Raw genomic sequence first — 17,614 nt, forward strand, 5'->3', positions numbered from 1 at the left:
AGGTGGCAGAAGGTGCAATGAACTCTTTGAGGGTCCTAGCTTTGGTGGTTTAATGATCTATTTTTGTGCGGCTTGGCCTCCTGCCAGGAGATGGCACTTTCCAGAACACATCAGCTGTAGTAGTGTGAAGAGATACCAACAGTGGATGGGACCCCAGAACTCCCAAGGTTAAATGTTCTTTGTTTTCTTCTACCAGGGTGGATAAGGAAGGCCCATCAGATGGCAGTGGTATAGGCCTGTGAGAGTATCCTTGGGCGGGTCTTGCTGTGACTGCTGTTGGAGATGGGAGTGAGACTTCCAGGTCACTGGAGTTGTGTACCTAGTAAAGAGGTGACAATGTGCTAGCAGCCCTCGCTTGCTCTTGGTGCCTCCTTGGCCTTGGTGTCTGCTCTGGCTGCCCTGGAAGAGCCCTTCAGCCCACTGCTGTGCTGTGGGCACCCCTTTCTGGGGCTGGCAGAGGCTGAAGCCAGCTCCTTCTGCTTGCAGGGAGGTATGGAGGGAGAGGCACTAGCAGGAGCAGGGCTGTGGGTGATCGCCGGCCAGTGTAGGGTCTGAGTGGGCACGGGCTTGGTGGGCCCCACACTTAGCACAGCAGTTCGGTGCCTATGGGGCTTGATCAGGGGGAAAAGCTCTCTCTGGGCTGCTGGAGTGCCTGGGCTAGGTGCCACAAAGTCCCACAGTGAGTGTCATTGAGAGGTGAAGCTGGATGGTCTTCTAGCTCAGGTGGGGACCTGGAGAACTTTTCTGTCTAGCTAAAGGTTTGGAAACGCACCAATCAGCACTCTGTGCCTAGCTAAAGGTTTGGAAATGCACCAATCAGCACTCTGTGTCTAGCTAAAGGTTTGTAAATGCACCAATCAGTGCTCTGTGTCTAGCTAATGAAGTGGGGGACTTGGAGAACTTTTGTGTCTAGCTAAAGGATTGTTAATGCACCAATCAGCGCTCTGTGTCTAACTAAAGGTTTGTAAGTACATCAATCAGCTCTCTGTAAAACGGACCAATCAACCCTCTGTAAAATGGACCAATCAACAGGATGTGGGTGGGGCCAGATAAGGGAATAAAAGCAGGCCACTCCAGCCAGCAGTGGCAACCTGCTTTGGTTCCCTTCCACACAGTGAAAGCTTTGTTCTTTTGCACTTCACAATAAATCTTGCTGCTCCTCATTCTTTGGGTCCTCGCAGCCTTTAAGAGCTGTAACACTCAATGAAAGGTCTGTAGCTTCACTCCTGAAGCCAGTGAGACCATGACCCACTGTAAGGAACGAACAACTCCAGATGCACCACCTTTAAGAGCTGTAACACTCACCGTGAACATCTGCAGCTTCACTCCTGAAGTCAGTGAGACCATGAACCCACCAGAAGGAAGAAACTCCAGACACATCTGAACATCAGAAGGAACAAACTCTGGACACACCATCTTTAAGAACTGTAACACTCACCGCAAGGGTCTGTGGCTTCATTCTTGAAGTCAGTGAGACCAAGAACCTACCAATTCCAGACACACTAGGAGGAGTAGGGCTGCCTTTGCTGAGTCATGTAGCTTGTCAGGTAAGTGGGGGAAAGCCAGCAGTCACAGGCCTCACTCAGCTCTCATGCAAACTGAACGGCCAGTCTAATTTCCACCATGTTCCCCTCAACAACCTGGAGTCTGTTTCCAGGTGGAGGGTGAGACCCACTTGAATACTTGCCTGAGACTTTCCACCTCCCAGCTGCCAAAGAAAAGCGCTTTAGTTTTGCCCCCGTCTGTGAAGTCTGCATGCTGGATTCATGCCATCCTCCAGGTACTGGCCAGGAGGTTTCATGCCCCATTCAAATTGTTACAAAGTTCAGGTAGAGAATTCCTTCTGCCTGTGGTATTTACCCCCTACTTCTCTGGCCAACCTCCTAGTGGATCCCTGTGGTGCCAGGCAGGTATGGGCTGCTTGGGGGACCCAGCGAGCTCCCAGGGCCTTTCCGCTATTTCTCCTACCACTGTATTTCACTTGACTCAGCTCTCTAACTTGACTCAGCTCCAGGTAAAGTCAAAAACTTCCCTGACAAGCAGACATTCAGATTCTCTAGGGGGGGTGTGTGTTGAGAAGAGAAGGGTCTCCCTTTACAATTTCTGCAGTTGGGACACCCACAGTATTTGTGGTGTCTCCTGGGTCCTGAAGAAACAGTCTGCTTCCATCATAGGATATGTGGGTCCTCTCAGGATTACCGGTTTGCTCTTGCAGTCGATCTTGAGCTAAAATTCACAGTGCAAGCCTCTGTCTCCTGCTGTGTCTGGAACTGCAATCTAGTCCTGCTTGCCATCTGCCATGATGCCTCAGTCATCACAAATAATCTTTTAATAACATTGTGACTAAGCATGCATACTCTGTAGTCAGATCATATACATTTAAGTATTGCTTGTGATATTAAGTTTCTGAGTGATACTGGGCAAGTTACATAAGCTTTCTATGCCTTGGCATTTTCATCTGAAAATGGGAAAAAATAATATTACCTACCTCAAAATGTTGTAAGAATTAATGTACGTAAAATACTCAGAATAGCACATGGAATATTGTAAGTACACCATAAATGTGAAATTACAAAAAAAAAAAAAAAAAAAAAACTGAAAATGCAATGAGATAAAATTTACATTGAAGTAATGTGTATAAAATGAATCACAGGAAGAGAATCATTCACAAGAATGTGAAATTTGAGAAGCGATTTAAGAATGTATCGTGTGGTAGGCTGCTTGCCATGTGGTCCTCAAAATTCTCCCACTATGACCCTAGGCCTGGCCAGGTCACTTGTTTGATCTAATAGAACTCTACAGAAGTAAAATATGACTTCAAGGCATAATCCTTAAGAAAGCTTGCAGGTATTATCCTCACTTTTTTGAGACAATGCCAGGGTACAGCTAAATGGAGTTTCTTTTTCTTTTTTTTTTTTTTTTTTTTTTTTTGGATATGGAGTCTCGCTCTGTCACCCAGGCTGGAGTGCAGTGGCTGAATCTCAGCTCACTGCAAGCTCCACCTCCCAGGTTTATGCCATTCTCCTGGCTTAGCCTCCCAAGTAGCTGAGGCTACAGGTGCCCGCCACCATGCCGGGCTAGTTTTTTGTATTTTTTTAGTAGAGACGGGGTTAGGCAGGATGGTCTCCATCTTCTGACCTCTAGATGGAGTTTCTTTACATGAGAGTCTAAGAACATTTTTTCAAGAGAGTGAGGGCAAGAGTCGACATCCAAAACTTAAATGAAGCCACCTTAGACAATCTGTCTAAGTGGACTGCGTTATGGTTCTCCAGAGAAAGAGAACCAAGAGGATGTGTGTGTGTGAGTGTGTGTTTGTGTATGTGTATGTATGCAGAGAGAGAGAGATGTAAATTTATTTTAAGGAAACCCTTCCTACAATTGTGGAAGCTTGATAAGTCCAAAATCTGCAAGGTACAACAGCAGGCTTGAGACTCAGGGAAGAGTTGCAGTTTGGGTCCAAAAGCAGTCTGCTGACAGAATTTCTTCTTATTTAGGTGTGATGTCAATTACTGTCTATTAAGTCCTTCAACCAACTGGATGAGGCCCACCCACATTGTGAAGAATGATCCTGTAAAATATTATCTCATTCCCAAAACACCTAGACAGAAATATTTAGAATGATGTTTGACCAAATATCTGGGCACTATGATCCAGCCAAGTTGGTACAAAAATTAACCATCACATAGAGCCCCCAGGATGACTTTTGCTGCATGAGGTGTATACAGGGAAATCAGTAGAACTGTCCAACTGAACCCAGCACAAACTTCTCACCCCCAAAATTGGCAGCAAATAAAGTGATTGTTAGTTGAAGCTACTAAATCTGAAGGGACTTTTTTTGCAGCAATAAACAACTGATACACATAGGAAAAATAACTCAGAAATTAAAATGAAAAGAAAATATTTGACATGAATTTTTCAAAATGCTTTTTAAACATTGATAAAAATTATTATCATACGTGGTATGAAACATTGTTGTTTTTCAAAGAAGTTTACTGGTTAACCTTGAAGTTGATGATAGTTTATCCAGTATTTCTCATTAATTCTAAGTGGTGAAAATTGCTGTCATTGAATTGGGTAAAATGAGTCATTTCCAAGAAAAGCTTCACCAATTTAAACTGTTTTCTTGTTACAGAGTTAGCCAGGTCTTTGCCTGTCTTCATGGGAGGATGAGTAGAATAACAGTGATCTTTTACACGTAGAAATGTATTGGAATCATAGGAAGTCTTCAGGCCTACTGTGTCCAGTGTTCATTACGATTTTTTCTTATTTTGAGTCTCTCCTTTGTCAAGTTGGGAATCATGCTGTTCAATATTTTCAAAGTTACTGGCTTTTCTCATTCTGTCCTAGATAGAAATTTAACCACTTGTAACAAGTAAAAATCTTGGACAAGCAAAAAAACAAAACAAAACAAAACAAAACACTTTTATATTACAGTTAATACATTTGATATGAATTTTACAGTACAGAAAACCAAACAGAAATTTTTTAAAAATAGTTATCAATTATTTGGCTTCAAAGGAATGTGTGTGTGTGTGTGTGTATGTTTGTGTGTGTGTGTGTGTGTGTGTTTGTGATTGGGATTATAAAAAGAAAATAAATAGAGTATGATCAAATAGATTTGAGTGAAAACTATGGTAATCAAAAAAATTAACACACATGCTATGTTACAAGTGTGAAGGCAAAAGATATATTACTATAAGTGAAAAGACTCAGAAAAGTTTCCATCTGAGGGCTCGTGTTGAAATATTTGCATGAAGACTCATTTTATTTAGCTGAGAAGTTAATTATTTTAGCTATTCAAAATGGAGAAATCATTATATGAAGCACACACATTACTTCTCTTTTATCAAGATTGAACTTGTACTCCATAAACTGATGAATATTTGTAGTCAGATGTATGCAATCCAAGCTGATGTGAACTTAAAGACTTGTGTGGGGCCTCCACCGTTCTCCTTTATTTCCTCTTTAATGTTATCAAACAAAGTGTGTCTCTGTGGGACTATGCCATACTTATTAGCTGTATGAAATTTATTTCCACATTTCCATAAGTTTGTTTATCAGCAAAAACAACAAATGGTGATGTTCTATCTCAATGCTTAGTTATTGCTAAATATGACATATTTAGGACACTATGCCAAAAAACATACTAAGTTTTTTTTGCTACTTCAAAATATTTACACAAAGAAACAGCAGTAATTTTCTTCCCCAAGGATGGTGCATAATGAAGGTGTGCAACTCTAAAAAAGTTATTTCATGATCTAAATTACTATCTTCTTTATGGCAAAGATCAATTAAACCACCCACTTTCATCATCATGAATCAGGAAAATAAATATATAAATAAATAAAAATAAAGACATTTTAATTTTTTAAAATTTCTTTTCATCATCATAATAAAAATAATTGTTTCATGCGTTTGAGGGACATTAAATGCTCATACTTATTCATAACAATCTCAAGATTACTAATTATTGTCAATCTTATTTTAGATATATCCTGACATACTTGGTTAGCGGGGGTAGGGGCAGAGATCATGAGAGTAAATGCAAAATTCAGGGCAAATAGTTGCTAGGGAACCAATAGAAGGTTACACCTTTGACAAAAGGTTAATCTGCTTCACAGTTTAGTGGGTGGAAAATGTTAAGTATAAATGACTTTACGTAATCTTTATTCCATTTAAGATCATATTACTGATTATATTATGCTTATTCACCTAGGATTTATTTACATTCAGCTTCTTCCTTAATGTCAAATGAGTGCTGTTAACGTTCCTTCAGGAAACTTCAGGTAAGAAACTAGAAAACTTCATGTTAATCAATACAAAATGTATGTTTAAATTTATTTTCCATTTGCTTCTTAAAGAAATATCAATCATCGAAAGGTTGGTTTAGCTTTTGGTTTGTTTCATTGCTTACCCATGAAAGTGTTATTAGTTCTAATTTATAATTTGAGGGATTTTTCTCCCAGATTTTATACTTCAAAATAATTTTACAGATATTGAGGGAACTGTGTGGACAGAGCAGTAAGTTGAGAGTTTTGTCTAAGTGTGAACTCACAGTCCTCTTTAGGGGTTCTTCTCATGCCTCTTGTTCCTACCAGTGGAGAGTTGTTTGTTCCTTCATTAGATGACACATAAGGTAACAAATAAGAAACTTTATACTGACATATGGTGAAGACAAGGATAATGTACACAAGTGACCACTGTGGTCTTTAAGACAAACATGAGGGGGCGACCTATGGGCTGCGAGGAGGAGCCTTGCCTAACTTGCAGGCAGCGCAGGGCAGAGGGCAGCAGGAGAGGCGTTCGTGGGCAGGATGAATGCAGGCTCAGATCCTGTGGTCATCGTCTCGGCGGCGCGGACCATCATAGGTTCCTTCAATGGTGCCTTAGCTACTGTTCCTGTCCAAGACTTGGGCTCCACTGTCATCAAAGAAGACTTGAAGAGGGCCACTGTGGTTCCTGAAGATGTGTGGGAGGTCATCTTTGGACATGTTTTGGCAGCAGGCTGTCGGCAGAATCCTGTTAGACAAGCCAGTGTGGGTGCAGGAATTCCCTACTCTATTCCAGCATGGAGCTGCCAGATGATCTGTGGGTCAGGTCTAAAAGCTGTGTGCCTTGCAGCCCAGTCAGTAGGGATAGGAGACTCCAGCACTGTGGTTGCAGGAGGCATGGAAAATATGAGCAAGGCTCCTCGCTTGGCTCACTTGAGAACAGGAGTAAAGATAGGTGAGATGCCGCTGACTGACAGTATACTCTGTGATGTTCTTACAGATGCATTTCACAACTGTCATATGGGTATTACAGCTGAAAACGTAGCCAAAAAATGGCAAGTGATTAGAGAAGATCAGGATGAGGTTGCAGTTCTGTCTCAGAATAGGACAGAGAATACACAGAAAGCTAGCCATTTTGACAAAGAGGTTGTATCAGTTTTGGTGTCATCTAGAAAAGGTCTTATTGAAGTTAAAACAGATGAGTTTCCTCGCCATGGGAGCAACATAGAAGCCATGTCCACGCTAAAGCCTTACTTTCTTACCGATGGAATGGGAACCGTCACCCCAGCCAACGCTTCAGGAATAAATGATGGTGCTGCAGCTGTGGTTCATATGAAGAAGTCAGAAGCTGATAAACGTGGGCTTACACCTTTAGCACGGATAGTTTCCTGGTCCCAAGTGGGTGTGGAGCCTTCTATTATGGGAATAGGACCAATTCTAGCCACAAAACAAGCAGTTACAAAAGCAGATTGGTCACTGGAGGATGTTGATATATTTGGAATCAATGAAGCCTTTGCAGCCCTCTCTGTTGTCGCAGTTAAAGAACTTGGATTAAACCCAGAGAAGGTCAACATTGAAGGAGGGGCTATAGCCGTGGGCCACCCTCTTGGAGCATATGGCTGTCGAATTCTTGTGACCCTGTTACACACACTGGAGAGAACGGGAGGAAGCTGTGGTATTGTGGCCCTGTGCATTGGGGGTGGGATGGGAATAGCAATGTGTGTTCAGAGAGGATGAATTGCTTAAACTTTGAACAACCTCAATTTCTTTTTAAACTAATAAAGTACTAAGTTGTTATATGTGAAATCAGAGGACCAAAACACATGGAAACCATTTCCTACATCACAAAAACCCAAGTTTACAACTTGTTGTACTTTAATGTGTAATACTTAACTCAAGGTACAAGACAATTGCATTTAACATTGTTATACATACAAGAGACATCAGATCAATCAAAAAAAAAAAAAGACAACACATGAATAACAGGATGTAAGATGTCATCCTCAGTGGGAATTTTATTTTCTTAATATTAATTAATAGATTTTTAAATATTTATTTTAAAATCTACTGTAAATATGTTTTATGCTATAATAAGTTTTATGCTATAAATCAAGTTTTATGCAAAATTCATTTTATTTATTAATAAAAGAAAAATGATGGCCGGGCATGGTGGCTCACGCCTGTAATTCCAGCACTTTGGGAGGTGGATCACCTGCGGTCAGAAGTTCAAGACCAGGTGAAACCCGTCTCTGCTACATATACAAAAATTAGCCAGGCGTGATGGTGGTCGCCTGTAATCCCAGCTACTCAGGAGGCTGAGGCAGGAGAATAGCTCGAACCTGGGAGGCGGAAGTTGCAGTGAGCCGAGATCATGCCCTTGCACTCCAGCTTGGACAGCAGGAGTGAACTTTGTCTCAAAAAAAAAAAATTTAAAAAAAGACATAAAGTTTTTCTAAAGAAAATATTGCTGTAAAAGTAATAACCAAGTACTAACCAATTGTGTTAATATTAATGACATGCTTACTCCTTTTGGGTGCAACTTTTAACCAGTAGAAGGCATCTGAGTTATCAGTGGCGAATCCTTACACGTCTGCAGCAACTTCAATTCTTGCCTCCTCAGAAGAAAAAATTTGACTGAGGGGCATAAGGAAGAGAAGATGAGACTGACACGAGTTTCAGAGCAGGAGTGAAAGTTTATTTTAAAGGCTTTAGAACAGGAAAGAAAGGAAAACTCACTTAGAAGAGACTCAAGTGGGCACCTGAAGTGCCCCGTTTAGCCTTGATCCTAGGACTTTGTAGGCTCGCCTCTTTTCCATGATTCTTCCTTTAGCGTCGGCTGCCCACATGTACAGTGTCCTTCTTACCCTTGGGAAGTGAGCATGCACGGTCTGTTTAGGAAGTTGTATATATGCTCATCTGAGGCTTTCTTCCCTTTTTTGTAAAGTGTCCCTGGATGGTCACACGTCAACATTTTGCCTCTAAAGGCACGTGCCCAGGAAGTCGCTCCTCTCTGGCATCTGCATTCACTTAATTCTTTAATGTTAACAGCTGTGGATCATAGAGACATTGTCTCTCCCAGGCACTGGCTGCAAAATTCTCATTTTTAGAGAGGCAGTGTGATAATCATCGAACTGTCACCTGACATTCCTAATGCCTATCTAATTACCTGTAACACAATTAAGCAAAGTTTATATTTTATTATCATTGTCTAAGACAAAAATATTTGAGTATGCTAACTTCTGAAATATGTTAGTTTTTTTCTCTGAACTCATGAGCGTTCACAAATATTGTAATCATATTACACTTAGTTTATTTTTATTTTTAATTTTTATGTGTACATAGTATATATATGTATATTTTATGACATATTTGTGATGTTTTGATACAGGGATAAAATGTATTTCTTTCAAAATTTTTCTGGCAAGGGCAGATTAGCTTTTCAGTGATTTTAAGATCAGAATAATTACAAACACAAATTCAGACCCACATTTTAGGCAAAATCTTTCTATTTAACAACCTCTTTAAGCCTTTTGTTGTCAATATAACTTCATTTAGTTTTCTATTAAATTTGAAAACACAAATCAATCTAAAATTTAACCTGACTAGTGTGAGAAAGTTTTTAATAATGATCATATTTTTGGCTATTTATGTTGTATCAGCACATCACATATATCACATGAATTTATGCATCTATTTTGTAGTCCACAAAAATTAAAATTGAAAACACTAAAATTCATCAGTGGCATAACACCTTTGTGCACACTGCTTGTCATGTACATCCAGGTACCCTGTACTTCAACACGAGTATCAAATATCATACCTTTCATGAAGACTTTCCTATCCTCCACCCTACCCTTAATCCCCCCAAAAAGCTGTAAGTAATCTCTACGGATCTCTGAAAACACTATACCTATGCCATTTCATATGAAAGCCCTTGTTAATTTCTCTAGGGAAGAGAAGAGAAGGGATTACATGAAAAAGATAATACATTTTAAACATCACTTTTACTCCAGGTAATATACTTGTGGCTTAATAAATACAATTGTATCTATTTAAATATATAGTTTTCTTATATGTTGTATTATTACATAATTTATGGTATTTATTGTATATTCATTTTTAATATATTAACAAATATGCTTATTTTATTTTATTACTTTATATTCTCAAACAAGTTGTTTTTAATTTTCATTTTATATATGAGAAAATTTGGTCTAATAAACGTTAAACAGCATAATGTTAAGCTAGGATTCTTTGGCCTAATTTATTCTAAAATCTAAATTATGTTTATAATATCTTGCTTACTATAATGTATTACAGTGATTTTTGTCGCAGATATGTATGTATTTTTCTTATCTTCCACTGATAGACTATAAAAGTAATATGAGAAAGATCTCTTGGATTCCTCTTCTACCTAGTAGGTACTGCTGTGTGTGAATAATAGGTACCCAATAAACACATAGTGAAGCAGCTTAAGGTCACTGGAGCAGTCTCCCTGTCGGAGGTATTACCCAGAGATCTTTGTCTTAGGACCAAGAAAATTAAGGTGCATGGACATCAAGGGTGAGGTTGGAGTGAAAGTCTAGTAAGTGAAAGGGGAAATTTCTCCACAACAGAGAGGGGGACTGAGAGGATTGCCATTTCTCAGTTGAATGCAAAGACTTTTATAAACAAGTCAATGGGGTGGGGTGTTTTTTATTTGCAAAGGTGCGAATTTCTCACAACTCCACCCACTCCCTCTTGTGTGCTTGCAGGCCCTGAGTTATTCCATATTATCCTGTTTCCTTACTGCGCATGTATCAGGAGATGGAATTTTCCATTGCAGACATGCCTGGTTCTGTGTAACTAATCTTATCTGTGCACATGCAGGCATGTCTTAGGCAAGCCTCCCTGTGTAAGTTCTCTTATCTGAAGAGGATAGGAACAAAAAAGAAAAGGAACATGCTCACTGAAGCCCACAGTGTGTATATGTATATGTCTTTTGCTGGTTACAAAAGACAAGGGTCTTTTATGGTTGACCTTGCCTCTTTATCTGTGCTTGAAGGTTGTGCAGCTTCAGTCTGCCCTTTTGTTAGAAAGAATTTTACCAAAGGACCTTGTTCTAACTATCTGCCTAACTGGTTTCTTGATTTCTCCTCTCTCAATAGTACTTGAATAAAATACCATATTTTAGTTATCTAAAACTGGATCTGATTCCCAGCCAATAAATAAAATGAAGAAAATAACATCAGTGAATCATGACATCCTAATGAATCATGACAGTTATTTTAAAGTTTCTTGCCAAGTCACTATGAACCAGGCTGACACCAGGAAGGCAGAAATTTTGTGCACACCATAACATCTTCTGCAGAGAGCCTAGAATGGAAATAAATTCCAGGAATTTTATGATCACTCTGTTAAACTTTGAACAGTACTTTATAAAAGTAATTGTTTGAATGAAACAGTTGATGTTTTCATACAGATTATCTTTGGTAATGGGAGAGCTTAGAAGAGACGATTTTATGATATCACTAAGAATATAGCATTTATAATTTCAGAAGGTTTATTAACACAAAAAAGATCACTCTGCTTATTCACAGACACATGCATACAAACATAATATTTTCACAGAGATCGCTTTACTTAAATTACTTGATCCGATATTATCCAATGTGTGTTACAAAATTTTGTATTGTGTTATCTTGCTTTTGGAAGGCTGCTATTCATATAGATTCCTTAGTTGGTAAGGGCACATGATACATTTTGATGGGACGATCTATCCCAGTGGTTAATACAATAGGCTGTGGGAGTTAGAGATCCTTAAGATTGCTACCATTAGTTCCCATCTTTTATTTATTCTTATTTTAGGGGTTCAAGTGCGGTTGTGCTGTCTGGGTACATTGTGTAGTGGTGAAATCTGAGCTTTTAGTGTACCCATCACCCAAGTAGTGTACACTGTATTTTCATTGTACCCAATAAGTAGTATTTTCTTATTTTGCTGTAGGATCATGGCAAGTTATTCAATCTCTTTGGGCAGTGGTTTCTTTTTCTTTGATGTGGGAATAATTATAAAAGATCCATAATTGGATTTTTTTAAAAAATAAGCAATAAATGAAATTAACGTGTTAAAGAGTTTGCATGATGTCTGACATACAACGAGGACTTAATAAACGCTAGCAATCATTGAAGGGTGAGTCTAGGTGTCAAGTAGCTGTTTTTCATGCAGGCTAGATAGCTTTTGAGCAGCACTTTTGGTAGATGTATGTTTGACTTAGTAATTCTCTTTAAATAGCTCCTATTCACTAGTAACATAACCTATAATCTCTTGCACATCTTTTATTTTATTCATTTATTTATAATATTTACTTGGTGATTAACATAAACTATTTTTGTAAACATGTTACTAAAGTAGTTATAAATATAGTATATATGTTATACATATTATTTATAAGTATTTGAATTTATACATATTTATAGTAATATATATTTATAAATATCATTTGACATAATGTTATATATTATAACTATTATTATAATGTCTAATTGTGACAAATGAAATTATATTAATGCATTAAAAATTTTAAAACTTACAGTATCAACAACTTTAAATTTCTGAATGAGTTTTGGTCCTAACTAAGGTTTCAATATCTAGACCTGAATGTAGAGTGGACATATACAGAAGCTTTATCTAATTTAATTGTAAAAATTTAACAATTATGAAACACACAAAAAAGGGTTGGAGGATTAAGTTCAAAAGGAGGATTAGACAGCAGGAATCATACTAAAACATTAAAATTAAAGCAACAGGTTGAGAAGTAAGACACATTACCCATACATCTGTAAATACCCTAAAATATGGAGCTACTGTGACTAGAATCACTTTATAGCGAGAAGGGTTTTAAGGGTATTAATGGTTTGCCTCAAAACTGAGAAATCCTTTTGTCTTTCCTTTTCTTTTTCCCTTAAAAGCAGAGAAAAAGTTTTGCTTCACATCTCATCAAATCTTCTGCATCAAGCCACATCATGTTAAACAACCTTCTCCTGTTCTCCCTTCAGATAAGTCTCATAGGAACCACTCTTGGTGGAAATGTTTTGATTTGGCCAATGGAAGGTAGTCATTGGCTAAATGTTAAGATAATTATAGATGAGCTCATTAAAAAAGAGCATAATGTGACTGTCCTAGTTGCCTCGGGTGCACTTTTCATCACACCAACCTCTAACTCATCTCTGACATTTGAAATATATAAGGTGCCCTTTGGCAAAGAAAGAATCGAAGGAGTAATCAACGACATCGTTTTGACATGGCTGGAAAATAGACCATCTCCTTCAACCATTTGGAGATTCTATCAGAAGATGGCCAAAGCAATCAAGAACTTCCATATAGTGTCTCGGGAGATCTGTGATGGTGTTCTTAAAAACCAACAGCTGATGGAAAAGCTAAAGAAAAGCAAGTTTGAAGTCCTGGTGTCAGATCCAGTATTTCCTTGTGGCGATATAGTAGCTTTAAAACTTGGAATTCCATTTATGTACTCCTTGAGGTTTTCTCCAGCCTCAACAGTGGAAAAGCACTGTGGGAAGGTACCATACCCACCTTCCTATGTTCCTGCTGTTTTATCAGAACTCACCGACCAAATGTCTTTCACTGACAGAATAAGAAATTTCATCTCCTACCACCTACAGGACTACATGTTTGAAACTCTTTGGAAATCCTGGGATTCATACTATAGTAAAGCTTTAGGTATGTAACAAATTTTGTTTCTATTACTTGAATTTGAAAAAACAGAACTTTGTGGAGCCCCTTCTTTATTTCTCTATGTCTACTCTTTTTTAATTCCAAGTATTGATATACTATGTATTACTATCACTTGATAGCACAAAAGAAGATAAAAGACATTGTACTTCAGAAGTACAGTGTGTTGTTTTCTAATTGCATGGACTTAAAGATATCAATTTAGTTCTTTTAAGGATAAAATATAGTGACAAATACTTTAGTCTAAAAGTCAGGCTGTATCTTATGTAGATATTATGCTCAAAATAGAAATTGCCTAGAAACTACAGGGATGTGTGGAGAAAGCCAGAAAATGTTAAACTTTCCACAAGCCTATTATTAATACAGACATTATTATGCATGTTTAAGAGCATACATGTATGTTGATAATCTCTGATCATCATTTAATAAATATTAAGGCTCATAAAGAAACAAAATACATTAAGGCTTTATCACCTTTAATTGTAAGGTGTGAACTAAAACCATTGATCTGGATGATTTATCCATGCTAAGCTTATTTAACTTGCTTAAGTGTGATATGGTGTTTACCTGATAAATAAAAATGTAATCAATGGTACTAACATCAAAAAGCCTATATTGATCGTGTTGATATATTTATGAACATATTTGTCTAAAAATCAAACAGGCTTTGTCCATTTTTTTGCTTTTGAATTTTATCATTTATTCCTCATTAATTATAGATTTCTTACTCTTTACTAAGCACTCTTTTAGATAGGAAGACTAAAATAAAGTCCATCGGTTCAAGGATTTCACAAACAGATAAATCAGACATTAAAAGGAATATTTATTATGTGAATTACGTAAATATGGAAATATGTACCAATTACAAAATGTAGAGGAGTTAGGTATTATGTTGACAGACAGAGTGTGTTATTTTGAAAAACTTCAGAGTTCAGGTGATGCATAAGGATACTTTAAAATACTGAATGTGAGTTTTCCTGCAAAGTAAGAACGGGGAAAGAAAAAGCATGCTCAAAGTTGAAGACAAAACAGCACAGGTGCGATGGGTATTTCCGATAATTTAGTATTGCTGAAGGTTCAAGTGTAAAGTAGGGAGGCATGGGGGAAGATGCTAATGACGTTGAAACCACAAGAATGAGTGAATGAATTCAATGACTATTTCAAAGTCTCCTGTACATCATTCTAAAAACATCTTAATCTAATAAGCAATTGAGAACCATCTAAAGGGAAATATTATGACCTGATTTTCATTTTATATAAAACACTTGGACTGATGTGGCGGTAGAGTTGAGAGGTGTGAGACTAGACTAAGTTATCACTCTAGGAAAGACATGGTAAGAGCCTGCCCTACACAAGCGGCGAATAAATGGAGGAAAATAGTGCAGTATGAGACTACATAGCAACACAATTAGGATAGCAGGAGCTTACAGACAACATCCACATAGCCGTCTGTAGCTTTGAAAAGTAATTCAGTCTCCTTGCACCTGAACCTCATTTATGTCATCTCTGACAAGGCTACTAAAAGGACTAAATTAGTTTACATCTGAAAGGATTTAGAATAGGGTGGCCCAATCAGCCATGACAGTGAATATGGGAGAATAAAAATGGATACTGTATTGAATTTTGGACATGTTGTGTATGTGACACTTTGGGGAATATTTAGCAAAATCCAATAAGCAGCTGGATATAAGGGGTGAGATCTCAGAGGTAATCTCCTGCGTTAGAGATTGAAGTGTCATCTAAATAAAGATGACACATATATACTTTTATCTCTCTTATGGTAATCTAGTTTCCATGTTTTCTGCTATCTTATTACATGCAGGTCACCTGCTATTTTTCTGCTTTCATACATAACATATTTCTGAAATTGTCAACAATCAAAATATTTGAACTCAAGCAATGCATTTACATATTCTAAACATGATTTTCTTCCCAGGCAGGTAAAATTATTTCACAATACACAGTTGCAGCTGATACTTTGTATGTAGGGTGAAGTATTATATATTTAATGTTTACTTTGCTTTCTTGCTAAACCTTACAAATGCAGACATAAACCCAATGATAATCAGATAGAGGAGGAATGTTTTTCAAATTTGATAAGTTATATTTCTCTAAGATTTTTTATCTTATTGATACATGATAGATGTACATATTTTGGGGGTACATGTGCTATTTTGATACATATAATATGTAAAGATCAAATGAGGATAATTGGGATATCTGTCACCTTAAATATCCATCTTTTCTTGATAACAGGAACATTCAAATTATCATCTAGCAATTTTGAAATGTACAACAGATTGCTAACTGTAGTCACCCTACTGGTTTATCAAAGACTGGGCTCAACTGTCTATTTGTACCCATTAATCAGCCTCTCTTCATCCTCCCTCTCCTTACTCTTCCTAGCTGTTTTTAAGTTCTGAGGCTGTAGCTTCTCATTAGTAACATTGGCACATTAATTTATGTGCATTCATTTATTGATAACAAAGTAATAATGCACAGACTGCAGAGACTGTAATGTTTGCTAAGCAGAGCTTGTAAGGCCTCGAAATGGTTACTAGCTAATGAATGAACATCCTACATGCTATTGAAAATAATTTAAAGATGACAAAGTGTACTAGGTAAAACAGTGGGTTACATGAATGTTGGCAAAAGAAGAAAGTGAGATTTCTGTGTAGTGATGCTTACTGATACGTTAGTTTCATTTCTACAGACCTCTGTTCTAAAAAAACTGTAAAGTTGACCTATATCAATCAAAATAAATATGCATAGGTTGGTATGTGAATGAAGACATGAGATACTACAGCCATGTGAATGATTATTATCAAAAGCTGGTAAGCCAGTTATAATTAACACCGATAGCAAAAGTCATAAACTCCTCTGGGTGTGTTAAGTAATTGGCCTAAAATTCAAAAACAGATCTTTATCTCTTGAGAAGTAAAAGAAAAACTAGTTATTCTCTTATTCAGAGAATACAAACTTTGCTACGATGATTATAGATGAACCTTCAAGTGTCCTATAGAGATAAAAATGAATGGGAAACATCTTATGGCTGAAACTAGATCTTAAAAGAGAGAGGAGAAAAAAATTGAAGTTTTATGAAGCAATGAAACTGTCAAGATGGCAAAATATCCTTCATATCCTCATATATGTGGTAAACTAAAAGGGACATCGGAGTAAGTGCAGCATCTCAGTTCAGGTAAGAGCGGAATGTACATAGACAGTCTCTTGGTCACAATTTATGTTTATATTTTCAATCCTACCGCTTCAGTTTTGTCAACTCCTCATCATCAACCTTGGAATTCTAATTCTCATGATTACTAATCTCTTTATTTGTGAAGTTATCTGACAGTTTACTTTACCTAGGCTGGCAGTCTCAGAATCACATGTTCCATTTTATTTTGCCTGTAAGTAAATACTGGTAATAAAAGCACACTATTCTTTCAGTCTAAATACATGAGGCTAATCTTTCTTAACAATTTGTTCAGAGGAATATAATGCAGATTTCTAAAGATGTTCTTATCCTCTGATTTTGATATATCATGTTTCTGATCAAATTACCCGCTTTTGACTTAGAATGACTACTTAAGTTTGTCTTTATTAAAACACAATATTCTTACTGATGCCAGGAACATGAACAGTCATATTTAAAAGACGAGGTAAGAAGTAAAGTATTGACATGACAGAGTAACTTATTTCTGTGCAAGACTTTGTGGATGTAGAATGAGAAAGGAGAATGATAAATGGAACTGACTTGTAAAAATAACTCCTTTCCAATTTGTAATTTGAATTGATGTTCCACATTTACTTAAAATTCGTTAATCAAATCATTGTAACAAATTTATATCCACTTAGACCTCGAACAGTCTCACCTGAGTAAATAAATAGAACAAGTCCCTAAGTTTACTTCTCTGCAGTGGAATGCAACAAGAAGCTCAGAGTGAGTCCTTAATCTCTGATAATTGGTAGAAATTGGATATTTATAATGTAAAATTACTCATTTTATTTCAGATCATGGGAATTTAGCTCAAACTGATGGATATCATAATAGTGATAGCAGTATATATTAATATCTTTCTATGCACTAGCCACTGTGATAAGTGATTTACGTATA

The 17,614-nt window shown here is 37.2% G+C and overlaps 1 protein-coding gene and 1 pseudogene across 2 annotated transcripts in view; both read left to right on the forward strand.

Moving 5' to 3' along the window:
• The first annotated feature begins 5,714 nt into the window (after nucleotides 1-5,714).
• LOC720405 (UDP-glucuronosyltransferase 2A2) overlaps nucleotides 5,715-17,614 on the forward strand; it is a 63,925-nt gene continuing 52,025 nt past the window's right edge. For both annotated transcript variants that reach the window (XM_028848539.2, XM_078003512.1), the window contains exons 1-2: nucleotides 5,715-5,786; nucleotides 12,720-13,488. In XM_028848539.2, coding sequence (XP_028704372.1) covers nucleotides 12,774-13,488 — 715 coding nt within the window. In that variant the 5' untranslated portion in view covers nucleotides 5,715-5,786; nucleotides 12,720-12,773. The remainder of the gene's footprint in view (nucleotides 5,787-12,719; nucleotides 13,489-17,614) is intronic.
• LOC708750 (acetyl-CoA acetyltransferase, cytosolic) lies at nucleotides 6,243-7,591 on the forward strand (annotated as a pseudogene).

This window comes from Macaca mulatta, chromosome 5 (genome assembly GCF_049350105.2).
Source record: "Macaca mulatta isolate MMU2019108-1 chromosome 5, T2T-MMU8v2.0, whole genome shotgun sequence".
Classification (NCBI taxonomy): Eukaryota; Metazoa; Chordata; class Mammalia; order Primates; family Cercopithecidae; genus Macaca; species Macaca mulatta.